The sequence below is a fragment of the Candida metapsilosis genome (genome assembly GCF_017655625.1).
Source record: "Candida metapsilosis strain BP57 chromosome Unknown scaffold7, whole genome shotgun sequence".
NCBI classification, from domain to species: Eukaryota; Fungi; Ascomycota; class Pichiomycetes; order Serinales; family Debaryomycetaceae; genus Lodderomyces; species Lodderomyces metapsilosis.
In genome coordinates, this window is record NW_027138165.1 from 110,422 (window position 1) to 129,169 (window position 18,748).

General features: G+C 37.2%; 8 protein-coding genes across 8 annotated transcripts; 2 read left to right on the top strand and 6 right to left on the bottom strand. All coding sequences in view use genetic code 12, as the record gives it.

Annotated features, from left to right (window-relative positions):
* Positions 1 to 16: 16 nt before the first annotated feature.
* Positions 17 to 1,240, bottom strand: I9W82_004590 (uncharacterized protein; the record flags this gene model as incomplete). The annotated part of the gene is made up of 1 exon (XM_067693678.1): positions 17 to 1,240. The coding sequence occupies one exon, from the start codon at positions 1,238 to 1,240 to the stop codon at positions 17 to 19; it is 1,224 nt and encodes a 407-aa protein (XP_067546075.1).
* Positions 1,241 to 2,877: 1,637 nt separating this feature from the next.
* On the bottom strand, positions 2,878 to 4,857 carry MPP10 (rRNA-processing protein; the record flags this gene model as incomplete). The annotated part of the gene is made up of 1 exon (XM_067693679.1): positions 2,878 to 4,857. One exon carries the CDS (start codon positions 4,855 to 4,857, stop codon positions 2,878 to 2,880), a length of 1,980 nt encoding a protein of 659 aa, XP_067546076.1.
* Positions 4,858 to 5,200: 343 nt separating this feature from the next.
* On the bottom strand, positions 5,201 to 7,192 carry DUR4 (Dur4p; the record flags this gene model as incomplete). Its single annotated transcript, XM_067693680.1, has 1 exon — positions 5,201 to 7,192. One exon carries the CDS (start codon positions 7,190 to 7,192, stop codon positions 5,201 to 5,203), a length of 1,992 nt encoding a protein of 663 aa, XP_067546077.1.
* A 457-nt stretch (positions 7,193 to 7,649) lies between these two features.
* On the bottom strand, positions 7,650 to 9,290 carry FAV3 (Fav3p; the record flags this gene model as incomplete). The annotated part of the gene is made up of 1 exon (XM_067693681.1): positions 7,650 to 9,290. One exon carries the CDS (start codon positions 9,288 to 9,290, stop codon positions 7,650 to 7,652), a length of 1,641 nt encoding a protein of 546 aa, XP_067546078.1.
* Positions 9,291 to 10,190: 900 nt separating this feature from the next.
* I9W82_004594 (uncharacterized protein) lies at positions 10,191 to 10,859 on the top strand (the record flags this gene model as incomplete). The annotated part of the gene is made up of 1 exon (XM_067693682.1): positions 10,191 to 10,859. One exon carries the CDS (start codon positions 10,191 to 10,193, stop codon positions 10,857 to 10,859), a length of 669 nt encoding a protein of 222 aa, XP_067546079.1.
* Positions 10,860 to 10,892: 33 nt separating this feature from the next.
* PGA52 (Pga52p) lies at positions 10,893 to 12,044 on the bottom strand (the record flags this gene model as incomplete). Its single annotated transcript, XM_067693683.1, has 1 exon — positions 10,893 to 12,044. One exon carries the CDS (start codon positions 12,042 to 12,044, stop codon positions 10,893 to 10,895), a length of 1,152 nt encoding a protein of 383 aa, XP_067546080.1.
* Positions 12,045 to 12,990: 946 nt separating this feature from the next.
* I9W82_004596 (uncharacterized protein) lies at positions 12,991 to 13,800 on the top strand (the record flags this gene model as incomplete). The annotated part of the gene is made up of 1 exon (XM_067693684.1): positions 12,991 to 13,800. One exon carries the CDS (start codon positions 12,991 to 12,993, stop codon positions 13,798 to 13,800), a length of 810 nt encoding a protein of 269 aa, XP_067546081.1.
* Positions 13,801 to 13,881: 81 nt separating this feature from the next.
* EMC9 (Emc9p) lies at positions 13,882 to 16,575 on the bottom strand (the record flags this gene model as incomplete). Its single annotated transcript, XM_067693685.1, has 1 exon — positions 13,882 to 16,575. The coding sequence occupies one exon, from the start codon at positions 16,573 to 16,575 to the stop codon at positions 13,882 to 13,884; it is 2,694 nt and encodes an 897-aa protein (XP_067546082.1).
* Between the last annotated feature and the right edge of the window lie 2,173 nt (positions 16,576 to 18,748).

Consider the following 18,748-nt stretch of genomic DNA (forward strand, 5'->3'; position numbering starts at 1 on the left):
ATCTCGCTTTTATTCTCTATACAAACTCACGACTATTTAAAAATTGTGACACTATATCAATACCAAATTTATTTTTGAAATCTCCTCTAATGGCTCTTTTACCACCTTTTTTACCCATATAGTCCAAACTTTCAATATAAACCATTCCAGCATGAATTCCACCCGGCTCAACATAATACTCAACATTGCCATTCTTGTTGACAATATTGTAGAAATCCTCCATTCCATCACGTAAAACTTCTCGTTCACCAACCAAAATGATGGTATTGCCGTTATTTATTGGATCCACTTTTTGCCAATGGTCTTCCCAGTTTGTGTTTGTGAATTTAAGGAAATTGTTTATAAATTTTTGATCCAAGTCTTCAACTAGGTAATGACCCAAGTTGTTATCGAATCCAATAATGTCACCCGTAGTGTCAACATTATGTCGAGATGGTTTTGGTTGAGTACATGGTTGTACCCAAGGTGAGTCCAAGATTAATGCTTTAGGTTGAGGTAAATCTGCAACTGAAAAATCCAATTTAAACTGACTGAAATAGTCAAATTGTTGTTTAATTTCTTCAGGGTAAGCAATGGCTCTAGCTATTGATAATGACATGTGAGCACCAGCTGAATCTCCCATTAATGTTATATTGCGGTACCCCAGTTTAACTAAATTGTTGTAGGAACACAAACATTCGTATAATTGAGTTGGGTAAATATGATCAAACATGGTTAATGAGTAGTCAACAATTAAAATTGAAGTATTTGCTGCTGTTTTATCATCCAATGCAAAATGTAAAGCAGCACTAAAAGTTAATTGAGATTCAATCATATTTAATAAATATCCACCACCATGATAATAAACCACAACATTTGTCTTTTGTAAATCGGTACAACCATCCAGTTTATGAATCCAATAACTATAATCATCAAATTTTTCACCAAATGCATTTAGGTGTTTAACCATTGGACTTTTTCTTTTGAATCTAGTTAATAATTTAGTAATAGGTTCATAACAAACAGCCTTCATATCGTTTTTTTGTAGATTCATAGCCATATGAGCTTCCATAGCCACCAATACATTGTTGTATAAGGAGTGTTTGAATTCAATATTTGTTTTTGAGTAGATAGTACCAACAGTGTAGTATTGTAGTACTATTTTAGCAACAGGGTAAGGTAGGGTACATAATTTAGCAATAAATTGGGGTGTTAACATCCTAGTTGGGAAAGGAGTTTTAGATGCTTCAATAAGTTCCATTTAATTATAAGTTTGTTGATAAATAATAAGTTGAAGAAAAGAAAAAAACAGTTCTGTTTTACGCTGGTGTAGTTGGGGTTCTGTTGTTTTTGGATGTAAAGAATGAATGAACCAGTCAGTCAGTCAGCTAGATGGGATAGTGAGTGTATTTGTATATGATGTGATATGATATTATATGTTGTGATGTTATATGATGTGTGGGTTTTTTTTGTTTTTTTGATGGTAGATTGTGTCGTATATATACAATATTTTTTATTTTAATTTATTTTTTATTTTATTTTTTATTTTATTTTTTATTTTATTATTTTTATTTTTTGACTTAAATATAATGTATAATGTTACTACGTAATACATATATAGTCAAACAAACAACAAAAAGACTTTAAATACAATCTAGACCAAATGAATATCATCCGTTATCCGTATTATCCCTTCAGAACCATCTAAACTCTCTCTTCTTCTCTCTTTTACTTCCGTTGATCGAAACACAACAAGGCTTATATTTCCTTACAAAAAAGAAAAACCATTTTGGTTTTACAACCGGTGTAAAGTCACGTAAAATCTGTCTCTAATACTCTCTATCTCTTTCTATCTATCTATCTCTCTCCTCATTTGGTACAATAAAATAAATTAAAATATAAAATATAAAATATAAAGAACACGAAAAACTTTAAAATAAGCCTCGTCTGCAATATAATAATGAGAAGTTAATTACCGAAATTACCGTAACAGGAATTAATCTAAATACAAAAGAGAAGCAACGGGTGTAAAGTATACTACACATGAGAGAGAGAGAGAGAGAGAGAGAAAGTTGCTTCATTAAACTCTCTCCAGATACCTTTATTCCACCACAAGATAATGTTCTACGCCTCATCTTACAAAAGTTTACTTTGTTTATCTTCTTTCGCATCATTGTCCCCCCCCTGCCAAGCAAAAAATTCAGAAATAATTTTTGTTTTTTTTATACGATACGAACAATAAAAAGAAACTTTTTTTTTTTTTTTTCTTTTTTTTCTACGCGCACAGGCAGAGGCAGAGGCAGACGCACCAGCAATTCATACCAGCACAGAGCAACAGAAGAAGAGTTTGCGCATATATATATATATGCACTTAGAGTTTTGTGTACAAATGCATAAACTATACACCGGATATAAAATTATACACAACCACAATAATTAAACCCTAATGGGGGGAGAGAGGAAAGTAAGATCATATATCCGATTTAGTTTCACGCCCCCTTCCTCATTCCTTTCCACACGCGTGTGTGCATAAATGATGTGCTGGTGCATACCCAGCCAAATTGAGAAAAATAGAAAGCTGGACTTCGGGCCGGTCGATTAATATATTCACTCACGAGATTACTATTCCATCACTGTTCTATTTTTTTTTTCTTCTTCTTCTTCTTCGTCTTTGTTCTGACTTGCTACGTTTTGCTTCTTTACGTGACATTATTATCAACAAAACCAGAAGAAACACAAAATAATTTTTTATTTTTTATTTTCCGGCATTCGGCGTTTCGGCTATTAATTTTTTATACTAACTCCGAGATACATACATAAAAGAAAGAAAAATGTACGTGTCACACATTCCAAAAAGATCTACACTCTTTATACACAAACACGTAATTGCCTCTATCTTTATAGCTTCAACTTGTTTCCAGTTGTTGGTCCATTATTCTTTTTCAAATTACCTTTAACATCTCTCAACTCACCCTTTTGTCCAATAACACTAATATTCTTTGCTTTAGACAACGTATCAACAACCTCACTAGGTCTACCTTTACCATTACCATTGGCCCTCTTATCTCCAACAGGTGTTTGTTGTCTCAACTTCTGTCTCTTGTATTCTTCTCTATCATTAAATTGCTTAGACTTCTTTCGCTTATTTGCTCGTCTCAACCGTTGTTTCTCCTCACGATTAAGTTCATCTTTAGAATACGAAAGACCCGATTTCAATTGAAGTTCAGATTTACCCTTGACTCCTTGTCCCTTGACTGCATCATCACCAATCTTGTATATTTCCTGAGGAGCCAATTTGGATTCACTAGATACACTTAATGGTTGTGCATCACCACCACCTTCCATATCTATTGAAGCGGACACAGAAGTTGCTGGCGCACTAGCATCGGTAACTTTAATCTCAATATTCTTCACTTCATGAGGTTTAGGAATGAAATGGGCTGAACATAACGCATCCAATTTATGTGTAACTTTAGTAAACAATTCACTAATTTCTTCATGTTGCTTCTTAACCGCATCATCAAGTTCTTCTTGTTGCGCATCAACTTGATTATACTCATCCTCATACAACTCAGCTAAAGATTTAGAAGACTTTTGTTGTGAAACATCAGCTTTAGGACCCTGATGAAATTTGGATAAATCTTGAACAATCCTCCTTGGTAAATCATCAAACTCATCATTCTTGATTCTCTTTCTTATTAAATCTTCAATAGTCTCAGTAACTTCTTGAGTTATAGTGGGCACAGGCTTAGCAGTACGATCAAATAAAAGTTCACTAGCATCCAGCTGTTCCAATAATGACTCTTTAGGTCTATCATTTGAGGTGACTTCACCTTTTAATGTCCATTTCTTATCGGCAACTAACTCAGCTTCTAATTTCTCAATTTCTCGCTGTAATGCCAACTGTTGTTTTTCATATGAAGACAAGTTTTCTTCTCCTCCTTTGGAAGCTTGTTTTTGTCGGTCATCAGTTTCGGCAAATAAATCTAATCTAGCAGAATTTATAGCATTATCGTACTCTTCATCAGCAAATTCACCTTCACTATAACCATCTTCTTCCTCCTCTTGTTCCTCTTCTTTACTTGCTCTATCTTTCAACTTTGTTTTAACATCCTTGCCAGGCTTATCATAAAAATCATCATAATAATCCATCTGATCCTCCTCCTCCTCATCCTCCGCATCACTCAAACTACCAAAATAATCAATTTCCTCATCATCATCGTCTCCACCTTCCACATCTTGATTTTCAAGTGCAAGAACTTGTTTCTTATACTCATCAAGGTCAAAAAACCCATCATTTAAACCAAACGCATCCTTCTTGTGTTTCACTTCGGTATCTGAATCATTTTGTTGTTCTTCGTCATCATGTTCCTCTTCATCACCACCAACTAATGTTTCACCATCATCAGAAAACTTTTCTTCCTCATCTTCCTCTTCTTCGTCTTGTTCATCTTGTTCATCTTCATCTTCACCTTCACTTTGACTATCCTCACTTACTTCACCCTCTCTCTCAACTTCTTCCCCATCTATCTCTTCTCCACTCTGATCCTCTTCACTATTCTCCTCCTCTTCACTATCCTCTTCCTCTCCAATCAACTCCTTCACACGCGGAATCTCCTCTCCCAACAACTTACTACCAATCCCCTCTAAAACCATCTTCGTCTGTCCAAAAACCTGCGACGAGTCCAATCCATCAGTATACAACTCGTCCAACACGGAATAGTTTTTCACAATAGGATTGATTATTCGTTTAGTCAACTCATTGAAAATGTTTTCATCGGAAACACTGTTTTCTGTGGAAGATGTTGCGTTCTTTTTGTGTAGTTTGAATATATCTTGTGGGTTACGTATCAACTCCTGTAGTATATCTTGATTCATTGTAAAAGGGGGAATAGATTGTATGTGTATATATATGGTTGATGTACAAGGTTTGTTAGGTAGGTACTTCGGTATTGATATTTTTTTTTTTTTTAGCGGCGAGATGGGATGGGGCTTATATGCACACCAGGTAGGAAGAAACCATACAAAATGGAGAGGGAAGAGCAGAACTATCTACACGAATGAGAGACAACTTACAGAGTGTCATCACTCTCCAACCCAAGGCGAGTGTAGCAGTGCGCACCTGCGGAAAAGTTACTATTCGACACCTCATTCTACAATCTCATATTTTCAACTGATTTGCAACCAAATCAAACAACGGATGGCTTCTATAAAATCTATACTACTCCCTACGTCTTTTAACCAACGCTTTCAAAATCTGCCAAATACTATGCCTAGCTTCAACAACAGGCAATACCACCACATAGAAAAACGAACAAAACAACCAAATAATAATCACAATAACCACTCCCAATAAGAAATTAGGACTGAAAATATACGGTGAAGCACCTAATGGAACTGGTATAATAATTGTCATAACCAATGCAAGTATAGCCACAAGTATTCCATATTTCTTGAATTGATGGTCCAAGTGTTTGTGGTCGATTACTGCTTCCAAATTCATATCCAAGTCTAATGAAGACTCATCATCATTGGAAGATGCATCAGCTGAAGACTGCCTGATTTCCACCGGCGACTGCTTCAAATCAAACGACTTCCCCTCCTTTTCCACATCACCAGTTTCCACCTGCTTTCTCTTAACCAAACTTGTCCTATTTCTAGTCTCTTCAAAATCAAATTTAGCCGGCCATATCAACGACAACACAATAGAAATAAACCCACCCATAAACAAAGAAGTCACGTTCCCAGTTAAAGAAACCCACTGATTAGACAAATTAGTGACAGTGACATCACCAGTATACGCCTTACACATAACCAACCAAGCAGTTATCCCCAAAACCATACCTCCCATCGCACCACCAACAGCACCAACTTTGTTCAAATCTTTCCAAGTGAAGCTTAGAGCAATGGGGAAAACACCAGCACTAGTGGCACACCCAAGGAAATTGAATAACCAACCCATACTGATCTTTGCTGCCCCGTAAAATATCGATGCTAAGCATGATGAAAATATCGCCCAGGCGAAAACACTAACTTTTGCCGCATTGACCACTTGGTTGGGAGTTGCATCTGGTTTAATGTATCTCTTATACACATCATAACTGATTAAAGTTGACGTACCAATCAATTCCCCTGCAAATGATGAAGTCACGGAAAAGAAAATCATTACCAAAATCATTGCTGATCCTGATTTACCCATTAGATAAGTGGCTGCTGCTACTGGTGCTAATCCTTCACCAACTTCAAATTCGGAAAGTGTGGGGAAATCGGGATACGCCGACAATGCTCTACCTGCGAGTCCTAAACCAGCACCCATGGCGAATGGAATAACGAACCAACATACCGAGGCAAAGAAATAAGCTCTTGATGTGATTTTTGGATCAGCTGCCACTGCGCGTGACAAATAAGCTTGATCATTCACAACAAGACCGAATCCAGTAACGATACTAATAATTGAAAAAATTGCCCCCTGTTGTGACCTAAATGTTAAATACGACCCATGATAATTATCATCGACAGGAGGCAATGATTCAAGCAATTCCCACATTCTCTTTGGTGATCCAATCTTTTCATTTCCAAAATACACTTCAAACATGAAAACAATAATAAACACCAATATGATACACGTATGAGTCGCATCTGAAATAAACGTAGCTCTCAATCCGCCAAAACTCACATATATCGCACATCCAAATGGGATAAGAAATAATGCTGCATACTGACTTATACCCGTCACAGCACTAAAAACAGCCGACCCACCCAACAAAATACATGAACTCACAATTGCATTACACACAAACCCACACCAAAGGAAACTCAAATGGCCAGCTTTACCGAACCGGAAATACCCCATCTCAGGGAACGTTGTAACCAAATTGGCATTCTTTTTAATTTTGGAAGACACGACTGAGAAAACACTCACTTGCATCAACCCTCCAATAGCATACCAGTAACTGCCACTTATCCCAATATCATAACTTTTCACAGCACTTTCCAACAAGGTTAAACTCCATGTCCAATTGGAAAGAATACCACTGAGTAGTAATCCAAACCCCACTGACCTGCTTCCGGAGACGAATTCATCCACTTTTTTCGAGTTGAAGGTACTGAATTTGTTTTGCAAGAATGTGACGTAGTTCATTACGATGGCGAAGAAGGCTCCACCCCCGACAATTAGGCCGTAACCTACACCCTGAGATAACGATGGTTCCATTGTTGATGAGGGAGAGCAGAAGACAAATATTGGAAATTCAGCTGCATTAAGTACTTGGGTTATGGAATATGCAGGAACCCGCCGTGGAAACGCTTTGATTCTTGACACATTGTTTTGCCGTTAATTGCGTGCATTGGCTCCTTCCATCTGATAAGGGGAAAGTGAAAAATTGAGGCTCACCAGTCCAATTTTGTGTCAACTGTGGCGGCATATTTTATTCAAGTTTTAACTAAGTCGGCTGATTGAATTACCCGAGACATGAGCCACAATACGAGCATATCCTCGAGCAATAGACTAATAGAGAGCTGGAATTAGTCATATGGTGCTCTATTGCGTAATCAATGTAGTGGTTACCGGCTTTGTCTTTCCATTTGCAACTGCCAAGAATTGATAAAAAAACGTCTATTTTTTATTAAAGTGGTATACAAAAGTCTAACGAAATGAAATGAACGAAAATTCAATACTTTGACAACTGGTACAAGATCTGACCAGCACTAGCATTAGTCAACAAACTCTTTGGCGCCGGTCCCGATGAGCTTCCACTACAATAAAGATCATCATCTGGTTTATAAGTAGCACCCGATGTCGAAAACACCTTGGCGTATTTGGCATAAGCGGTAGGAGTCCCACTAGTAGCCAGATCAAAGTACAAATCAGCATCATCTGGATCTTGAACGAAATCGTAGATGTAATTGCCTTGTCTTGTTACTTCATCTTTGAACTGATCAAATTGCCCACCCGCTGCGGCGAAAGCATCACCGAATCCAACAAATAACAAATGAACATATTTTAAACTATTGTTCCAGATCCCTTCAGATGTATAAAATGCACCGTTTTGATTAGTAGCTGCCGTCGCCAACTCCAATGCTTTACTCAATGCATCCAGTGACCCAAGTTTAACCAATGTACTAATTGCACATCCAACAGTATATGTCAATTTACCTTTATTTGGAGTAAATGTACTCTTATCCAACCCATCATAAAACAATTTGTCAGAATCCTGCAAATACTTAAACATGAAATCCATACAACTTTGAGCCAACTCAACCAATGACTCGTCTCCATTAATCTCATACAATCGCATAGCACTCAATGCAACTTCAGTAGTGGAAATCGAGGCAATATAAGATTGATCCTTTTTCCAAATGATTCCACCAGTATTTTGGTAATTTTGCGTCTTTAAATAATCCATAATCCCTTCGGCATATTTCAAATACTGTTGCTTATTGGTCATCTTGTAAGCATCGAGGAAAACCCACAACAATTGTGAATTATCATCACTATAGATTTCCAGTGGTGAATTGGGCGTAGATGAAAAAGCCCCAGTTGATTGATCGTAATATTCCAAAATTCGAGAAATGGTAGTTTCAACTCCATTGCTATCTCCAGAATCAGCAATGGCTTTGCCCAAGACGGCCATGTCCCAAACTGATGGAATTTGGTATGAGTTGTCTTTGCATATACTATCTTCTTGGTTCCATTTGCCATTTTCCCAAAACCTTTGCCAAAGTTTGTTGATTGTTGTCTGGTAGGCGTTTCCTGATTGTGGCGTGGAGGGGACTGCTTCATCGAGAACAAAGTTGGAAGATTGAGATGATTCTTGAGCTGAGGAGGGGGTGTTTGCTTGTGTGGAGGAGAATCCTGCTTGAGCAGATGAGGATGTCAGGAGGGAGGCAGCTGATGACACTGGAGCAACTGATGCTATCGACAGTGTGGTGGGGAACAGTATAGCTCCAGCAGGTGACGATGCCACAACAGGTGATGACGTAATTGGTGTTTGTCCAGTAGTTGCTATCAATGAGGACGTAGCCACCACGGCAGGAGCAGTTGTAGCCACATTAGACGCCTCTGAAGTAGATCCAAAACCAAAAAGTTGGGCAATTTCTCCAAATATATTAAAACGACTGGAAGTAGCAGTTTGTGGAGTATCAACTTCTGCATTTTGCACAGCAGATGCAGTAACCTGTGCATTCTGTGCTGCAACAGTTTGTAAGTTCTGACTTATACCACCAGCAGCAGTTTGAGTAACAATGACTGTATTTATCACCACTGGTGCAGTTGCACCCAAAGTGACAAGAAAGGGTAAAAAAACAAGCATGGAATGCACGTGCAATGTGATTAAGCGATAGAACAATACGTTTGGACCCTTCCTCTTTTCTTTACTACCAAAGCAAAACTTTCATGTCTGCATTATAAAAGGGATATTAATTTGGTTTTATATCATCTCCAACATTTGCTCTAAACAAAGGGGTATCGACAGGGAATGTGAAAAGCTAATAGATTTGTTTCAGGTTTCCATGGCAACCAAATGATGTATATATAAGGGTAATGTATTACTTGTGTCAAGAAATTTACAAAATTCCAGAACCGCTAATTGTCCTATTGTTTCAACAGGGAGTTTCATAATAGTTTAACCAAATTAAGTAAATTTGCAGCTGCCAAACACACACAAAATCAAAATTGCGAACAATAAAGGAGAAGGAAAAGAAACATTTTTACAATTAGACGAAAAACCACATTTCAAAAAGCAATTTGCTATGAAATTCGTATTTCTTTTGATTCGCCTTTTCATCTTAGTGGTTATGGTTTATTTGACTACGCACGAGGACAACATTGGAAACTAAAAATAGAAGCAGGGTGAAATTTGTAAAGAAAATAATTTAAAATGATCAACAGTGATCTCGCATATTACAGCCGGAGGTTAGCTAATACATCCGAAGGGGCTTCTCAAAGTCCCATAACTCATGACCTCCACTCAATAACACTTATTGTACTCAAAAGGCAACTTGGCTTTGACATACTTTGATGCATTTCCTAAATAGGCAGTCAGGATCATTACGCAAAGAGAAGAGGACAACTTCGAAAAATAAAATCCGATAGATAACAATAAAACAATATCTTTAAATAGAGATTCTTTTCATACGTTACCCCACCAGGTAAATGGTCCGATTCATCTTACCCCACATAAATATATATCTCCTATTTTCCTCGAAGCTGAATGACAAGTAAACAGAGAATATTACGCAATCCACTTTTAACAAATCCTTCGAAATGGCTCGATGATGTACCAAAGAAGCATCACTGCAAACTCATTCAAGATGGAACTTACCATCGCCAGGAGCTTAATAGCAACCCATATGTGCAATCTTTAACCAAAATGGATGCAAATTCAGGCACCACTGTGCTACCTGTGGGGAACGCCATACGACTTACGGCTTCTGTAACTACTGACAGGAAAACAAAAGTTACACTACATCCTAGATTGTACAATGATAAAACAACCGAACCTAGCCGTTTGATCAGCAATTGCAGATCATACATGGAATCTCTTCAAGGGAACCTGAAGATTGCACAGTCGTATAGACCTATGCAAATGGACAAGCTGCAATTACCACTGAAATTTAAAGTTGATTTTGTTGAAAATATTAGTGATGAAATTGAAAATTTGTACAAGGAAAAGATTCAATCGTTGTTGCATAACGTCAAAACAGATGAGCTGGGGGATGGTATTCAGCTTATAGAGATGGATGGAATCCAAAAATGGGAAGATGGAGTACTAAAAGTCAATAAGAACTTAATCGGGCTTAACAATGACACATTCATCTCCTTCCAAAGCAATCCAGAGCTTTCTCAACTCATCATTGCCTACTGTGATTTCAAAAGTTAAAAAAAGAATTATTCTCTATATTAATACCGTCTTTTAAATAAAATATACTAAAACTGCTGCAACTAAATTGAGCAATGCTGAAGGTTTGTAAGCAAATCCCTCTCCTTTCTTGCTACTTGAGCTAGCGGTAGATACTGCCAATGAAGCCGAGCTTAAAGTCTTTGTGGCTGCAGAAGTATCCTTGTTTATCCATTGATTAACATCAGAGCCAGAAACTGAGCTGTCAAATGACGTTGAGTTGCTGACCCAGACAGTGGCATCTCCATTAGAATCAAAAACAACACCACCAACCATTGTTCCTGTCAAGTCACGTTCAATGTAGGAATCAATAGCAATACCGGTTTCAATATCATCAGAACCTTGATAATCGTGAATAGTGGAGTATAAATGAAGATACTCGGTTGAGTTCATCACTTCGAAAATGTCAAATTCACCACATCCACTTCTCCAACACGAACAATTGACATTCATTGAGTATTGAGAGGTTCTTGGAATTTGAGCATTCAACAACCAAATTGCTGGCATGTTGTAGTTTGAAATCTCAGTTGATGTCTTTGTTTCGTTTGGCATTTTGAATTCAAATAAGAACATCTTGGTGGTTCCATAGAACCCATGGTAGGCAGGAATATCTGATCTATAAACACCACAATCATTATTCAATCCTGATTTTCCACAACTGATGTTAGAAAAGATGGCATACTCATCATTAGAGTTGATTAAAGTGTCTTTTGCCAAAACAGTTGCCGAATCAGCTTTACTTGTACCATCATCACCAGCATAAGTTAAACCCAATCCCAAACACGAAGAGTTTTTACCAGCACGAGTCAAGAATGTGACATTTTCTGAAGTACCACTCGATGCTTCGTAATAACTAAGTCTATTCCAATCCCCTGAGCTATCATCACCAAGTTTAAACCCATCTGAAACGTATGATGCAAACTTGTTCAAAATCAATGGTCCTCTGAAATGAACTGAAACTTCTTCGTTTAATGGCGTATTTGCTCCTGAAAATGTAACTTGATTTGAATCCACTTCACAAGAACATGAATCTTTGTAGATATCGCTGAGCTTACTCACTCGCGAATATGCTCCCGAGTATCCGAAATTGTCAAATTGAAGCACTTCGACAGCGTCTTTGGCAACAGCAGCCGCAGTTAGGTAAAGTAAGAATAACAAGTGAAGCATCTTGTAGTGTAGTAACGATGGAGTAAAAAAGAAGTGAGGTGAAAAGAAAGTATAGCCCCCTTTTTTTTTTTTAACCTTTTTTAAAAATCAGCAGCTTCGCTTCAATTTAAAGCGCTGGTTTTGGGATTTTAAAATTTTATATGTACATGATAAATACATAACCTCAAAAACAATGCTGGAAAAACCTTCATCGGCTTGAATAAATTTCTGTTTTTGTAATAAAACACAAAATCAATCGGCAAAGAGATCCCACGAGTGTCAAAGCCTAGTACCAGAGATCTGAAGCCTTGTAGAACCCAAAGGCGGTGATGGCACTCCAGGACCTTAACTTCACTAGTCCGACCCGATTTGTGCGCTGCATGACCCTTGGACGCCTTTATATTGGCTGATCTATTTTTAGATCCGACTATCTCCATTATTAGCTACATTGAAAACAAAAAAAAGAAGCAAGGTACATGCACGTGATTTCATTGTTTTCTTTTTCTGTCTAAGCCTTGTAACTTGATACAATCAACTTGTTATACATGATAAGTGTGATGTGTCGCGTTTTGACAGCACAGCCGAGAGCTCTTGTTTCATCTTTGGACACTTTATGCAAGATAAGTATGCTTTAGCGTAGGGACCGTACAAACAGTGAAGCTTAAGATTGTGACACTGTTTTATCGAAAAAAAAAGCTTATATTGTAGGACATTCTTCAGCGTTACTGTTCCTCGAGCACTTTTCCCAGCTTTAGACATATGTTTACTTCCCGTATGCAACATGTCATACGCTACGTGATGTCCTGAACTTTTGTAGGTATGAAATACGAGCAAAGCCAATGGAGAAAGAAAAGAAAAAAAAAACTTATTTTGAAAAATTGCTGCAAGTAAGGGACCCAATTGAAGGACAATAAACAGTACAAAGACCAGCCTTTCCCTCATTTCCAAAACACACCAGCTCCATATAATGTCACTAACACATCGAATATGTCAATTGATGTCAAGGGCCTCCAGCTATCTTGTCAATCCATCGTCAAAGATACAAGTACGATCCATCAGTACTCATCAACCACTTCGTCATCAGCATCTGAAGATTTCCGACACGTTTCGACTAACAATGTCTCGATTGGCTTCACCAGCAATGATATTAACATCAGCAGTTCCAATGTCAAAGAACAGTAGCACCACCACCGCAACGAATCCCGAAATAGACCCAAAGCAGGACCTCCATGGAATGACATTAAGTTCTGTATGCTCATTATCAGTATACCCAACTCCCTATCTTGAATTCAACTTGCATTTACCTTCATACACATCAAAGGCATTACATGAAAACCAGTATCTTGCTGTACATCTTATGCCACCCACGCACCATAGTGCCAAAATATGTCGTGTTTTTGCTAAAGGTGTTAAATTGAATAAACGCGGCACCAAATGGACAAGTCAATTAGATACACACTCGAAACAGGAACAAGTAAACGACGATGACGATGGTGAAATATTCCACGAAATGACGACTCCATTCACGGATTTGGTAGAGAACCAAGATTACACATTTGTGAAACGAACTGAAGATAATGTTGCAATACCTGTACTTAACCACGCTGAGCTGGTATTTATTTGCAAGACGATACACAATTTCTCCATTGATGATCATGAGATTTGGGTTGTTCAAGTTATTGATATCATGACTGATTCCAAATTGAACAAAAGTGGTGGAATACTATATTTCAACAGAGGTTTTCATAAAATTGGAGAAACATTGTCTGAAGACTGATTCTATAAATAAAAAAATTACTTTCCATTACTAAAACGAGTGTGTATTTATCGACTATACAGCTTCTGTTATCCCCCACCTCTACTCATCCATCAACTCTTTACATTCCTGCCTCAACAAGTCAGTCTCATGCAAAATCCTAGGAATTATAGTATCAAACTTCTCATTCGTCTTTTTAATACGTTTGGCAAACTTACTCAAAATTTCTCCCTTTTTCAAATTTTTCAACTCTATTTGAATAGTCTTCAACTCTTCTTGCTTGGATTCATAACGAGCAACCAACTTCTGATACTTTGTCGATAAATTGCCTTGTTCTTGTTGCAATTTGATCAAGTTCGACTTGTATTCCTTAAGACGAGTCTCATACTGCGTATACTCCAATTCCAATCGTTTAATCTCTTCAAGTTGAGCTTGTTCTTTAGCTTTTGATTGCTGATGTAAAGATTCTTCCTCTTGAGTTAATGTGTCAATATCAGATTGGATAGATTCAATTTCATTCTCCAATTGCGACACCAGATGTTTCAATCCTTGAATCTTACCAAAAACACGATTTTCATTCACTGGTTTGGCATCATTGTATTTAGAGATCTTATTCTTGACAACATCAATGGAATTTTTCAAATCGGAAATCTTTTTATTCTCATCCTTTTTGAACTTTTTCAACTTGAGTTTAAGATTGTTCAAATTGGTCATTGTTGAAGTCAATGACGTTTGTAAAGTTACTAGAGATGATGTTTCTCCACTAGACTTGTTGATGATTTGATCATCATCATTTGTGGTGTTGATCAAGAAATGATTGAGCAAGACATCTCTGTCGAAAATCTCCACTTCGTATTGAAACAAAGGAGTCAATCCATAAATGGTGATAAAACGGGTACCAGATTCCTCACCTAGTTTAAAATACGACCAATTGACATTATTCAACCTAATTTTTAAATTCTCAACAGCTTCATGAAACAACAATTTCAAAACAACTGTACTTGAGTCGATAGCAACAACAGCAATGGGTAAATCCTGACTTTCAATATCACCAGTATCAAACTCTTCACTATCAACAGTCTTTCTCGTTGGCTCACCAATAAACAAATTTGGATTTTTCAATATTGCTTTGCATGCAGCTACTATCGACCAGAATGGCTGAATAATGATTGTATTTTCAATAACTGTAATATTTGGGGATATTGTGGTTGTAGTCAAGGACTTTGAAACTGGGGTCAATTTGGAAGAAGTGGTTATAGATGTTGGTGGTGTAGGCAATGATGATGATGACGATGAAGCAACAGCAGAAGCGCCAGCTGAAGCAACAGCAGAAGCACCAGCAGCAGCAGTTGAGTTTGTCACAGGTGCTGGCGCAAAAATAGGAGGAGGTGTCGCCATAGGTGCATTCGCTGATGGAGATCCAATGGCATTCGGTGCAGCACCCAAAGTGTATGAACTTAAACCAGCCACATTTGAAGAGCCCAATTTTGTCCTCGACAAAGATGCAGCTCGCATTCTATTCTTTAAATTTGTCAATTTGCTATTAAAGGGGGAAACAACGAAATTCTCAAAATTTCTATAAGCAATAGTGGTATTGGAATTATTTTTGGAGGGAACCTGGTTCAAATCAACTTCAATATCCATCAATTTGTTTTCATCAACATTGATTGATATCTCTTCATTAATATTAGGTATTGAGTTTTGCACGATTGCCGATTTTTTAACAAACAATGCACGATTGATAATATGAATCGATAGGAATAAATATAGTTGAATCTTGTACTCGGTGAAGTTCAAATTATTTATATATGATATGTTTATTGGAATGATTTTTGTAGCAAGATTGTTGAATGATTTTAAAGATGCCACTGCCGTTGATGCCGCCAATGCGGTGTTATTTGTCGTCGTTGATGATGGGTTGATAGAAATAGATGCAAAATGAAACCAGTTCAACAAGTAATTAATATAATTGATGATTATAAAGCATAAAATGGCATTCATCAAACTACTGTTGAAAAAAGTTCGTCTTCTATCATCATATTGAATCTTGCTGGTAATTTTCTTGTTTGATATTGAATTGATATAGTATATCGATGAGGCACCAATCAACTCGCTTGAAACTATTGATTTTGACAACATGATCAAGTAATTAAAGTAACTCTTCTTTTTAATAAACTTCACCAAAGTTAAATAAACAATTGAATCAATCAAAACAACTTTCATTTCTGAATAGGATATACTTTTGATTCCTCTAAACCCGCGTTTCTGAGAGTTGGGAAGCATGAAATTGATTAAAAACTTGCCACCCATAAAATTTGAGCCCAAAACTAAGTACAAGATGCAAATAAGCAAAGAAACGGATTGAGGTAATGACAATGTAACAAAAATAAGTGACAAAATGTCACGCAAACTAGATGAGTTGGGAAAAACCGATGAAGGTTGAGGATGATGATGGTGGTGATGATGATAGTGATGATGGTGTTCAACAGCTGTAGGAGTGCCCAAGGCAGCGTTATTCACTTTATTGACATTGGTCGAAGGTACCCCTCTTCTATCACCCACAGCCTCAACTTGTGTGCTGTTGGCAACTCCATTTTTGCCATTCAAGTGGTAATGATGGTGGAAAGAAGTTGGCTGTGACTGACCATGCATGCGAGACGACGACGAGGACGAAGTCTTTGACGACGACACCGATGCGTTACCAGTTGAAGTCGAGGTTGATTGTGACTGTGACTGTGAAGTGACTGACGACAGAGACCTTGATTTTCTATTCACAGTGGTCAGTGTAGGATGCATTTAATCATAAATATGTACAAAAAAAAAAGTTGAACTTTTTTAATGAGTGAAAGTGTATAATGAAAGTTCAAGGAGTGTGAACGCGTAACCCTACCTGTATATTCCTTTTGGCAGTGGTAGTTTGGGTATCGTATTGAGGGTTTGCAAATGTATAGTTATGGTTGTAAAGTTTTTTTTTTTTTGCTTTTGCTTTTTTTTTTCAGATCATTGTACGCACACACACACATAGAGAGACAGACATTTTTGTTGTAGCAACAAAAAAAAACGCAAAAGTGTAAAGAAGAACAAAGAACAGTTCAGTATGAAAGGGGTAAGATTGTTGTCAGGGGTAGAGATAAAGATCTGAATAGTTACAGCCAAAGAGGTAGGAATTGAGGAATCAAATTTGGATGGGAAACGTAACCCAAAGTAGGGGCCACTACATCAGTACGAAACTCGTACCATCCGTTTTATTTCCGTTGCGTTGCGCTTACACTGAATGACAGGACACGGAACGCGGGCAGAACGAGAGCTCAAAAAAAAAAAAAAAAAAAAAAAAAAAAAGAGTAAAATGTGTCACTGGACATAAGAGAAAAAGAACACCAGTGACGCGACACATGCACGCGACACTTGTGCCAGAATTCACACATTAATTGAGTGTAGTTACACTAAAATAACATTCATGTTTAAAAAAGATTGAGCGTATTCTGTATTGATGTTCAAAATTTACTAATAGATATGATAGTTATATATTATTCAAGGTTAATTCCTATATGTTCATTTTGGTAATAATTGTCCAATATCCTTTCCTTTTATATTGAAGCTCTCATTTAAAATTAGTCTCTGCATAACTTTTAGTCTAATTAGAAATGGGGTGATTATTGACTCTAATGTAATTGTCGCACGTGATTATTACATTATCGTTCTTCAACATTCTGGACGTGTAGGGGCCTCAAGAGTATTACTTACTCCAAATTCATCGTCATTCGTTTTACCTTTTGCAAATGGACTGGCGAAATAGTTGAAAGATCTTCGCAACGCAAGCTTGTGCAGGTAAAAGGGGACCAAAAGGGGCACAAAATGAACCTTTCTATGTGTTGGCGTTGGCCACCCTTTTCTTTGATTTCGAATAGAATACAGAATCAAAAGTGTTGAGCTAATAGTCAAACATGTAGTTACATGCTATTTTTCAATAACTTGATACGAAAAAAAAAGAGTGACAAAGAGCTGTAAAGACTCAAAACTGGCTTTTAAAGGGTGGTGCCTTGATTCAAACTCCGAGGCTTAGAGACGTCAAAAACATGAGTATACTTTCATTACGGGATCTAATTACGGTCACATACATATACTAGCTTTCTATTTTTGTACTCCCCACATTCAAGAGAGAGAGAGAGAGAAACAAAACAAAACAAAACAAAAAAACAAAAAAAAAAAAAAAACAAAAAACCGTTGAAAAGTTTATTCTTGTGTCTTGATCTAATATTTTACGACAATAATTGTCAATTTTGTAAACTACTCTTTTACCAGTAGTGCGTATACTACATTTTATTTTGTATCCTCGGTTGAAGCCGAGGGAAAAGTAACAGTGAGTAGTCTTCACATGCACTCTCACACTGCTTACAGGTGGCAACTATCGTAAGTCAGCACTCACAAGAAGGTACGCTTGCAAATATAGTAAGCTATCTATCGAAAATTACAATGTGTACGAAAAACCCTCGGCGTTTTGTACTAGTTTTGCAAAAATGCCGTTGATTTTATTATAAATTGTCGTGCTTTGTGTACAAATTGGCTCTAATTTAAAAAATTAGCATTCTACCAAAAGTTGAAACCCCTCCTTTTCCCCACTTTCTCTCTCCTCCACTAGGAAGCGTGTGAACCAAGGCGTAACACAGCAAAGACTGTGCTGCACTGGTAATATGCTTCCCTCCCTACCCTACACTACAGGTTTGTTTCAGTGTAATTCAGAAGAAAAAAAGAACAACATGCGACACACAAGATCAAAAATATGACACTAAACTTTTTTTTTTTCTCTCTTTCTTTGCTTCCGGATTACAGTTTTGAGCTCTGCATATGCTTGCTTTACAGGACCTGAGATGCTAAAAGATAAGCAAAAGAAGAACAAGAGGAAGCTGACTTTATTGTATCAAAGGTCACACGGTGAAAACTTCTCGGTTTAGGCGTGTTTTTCCATTTG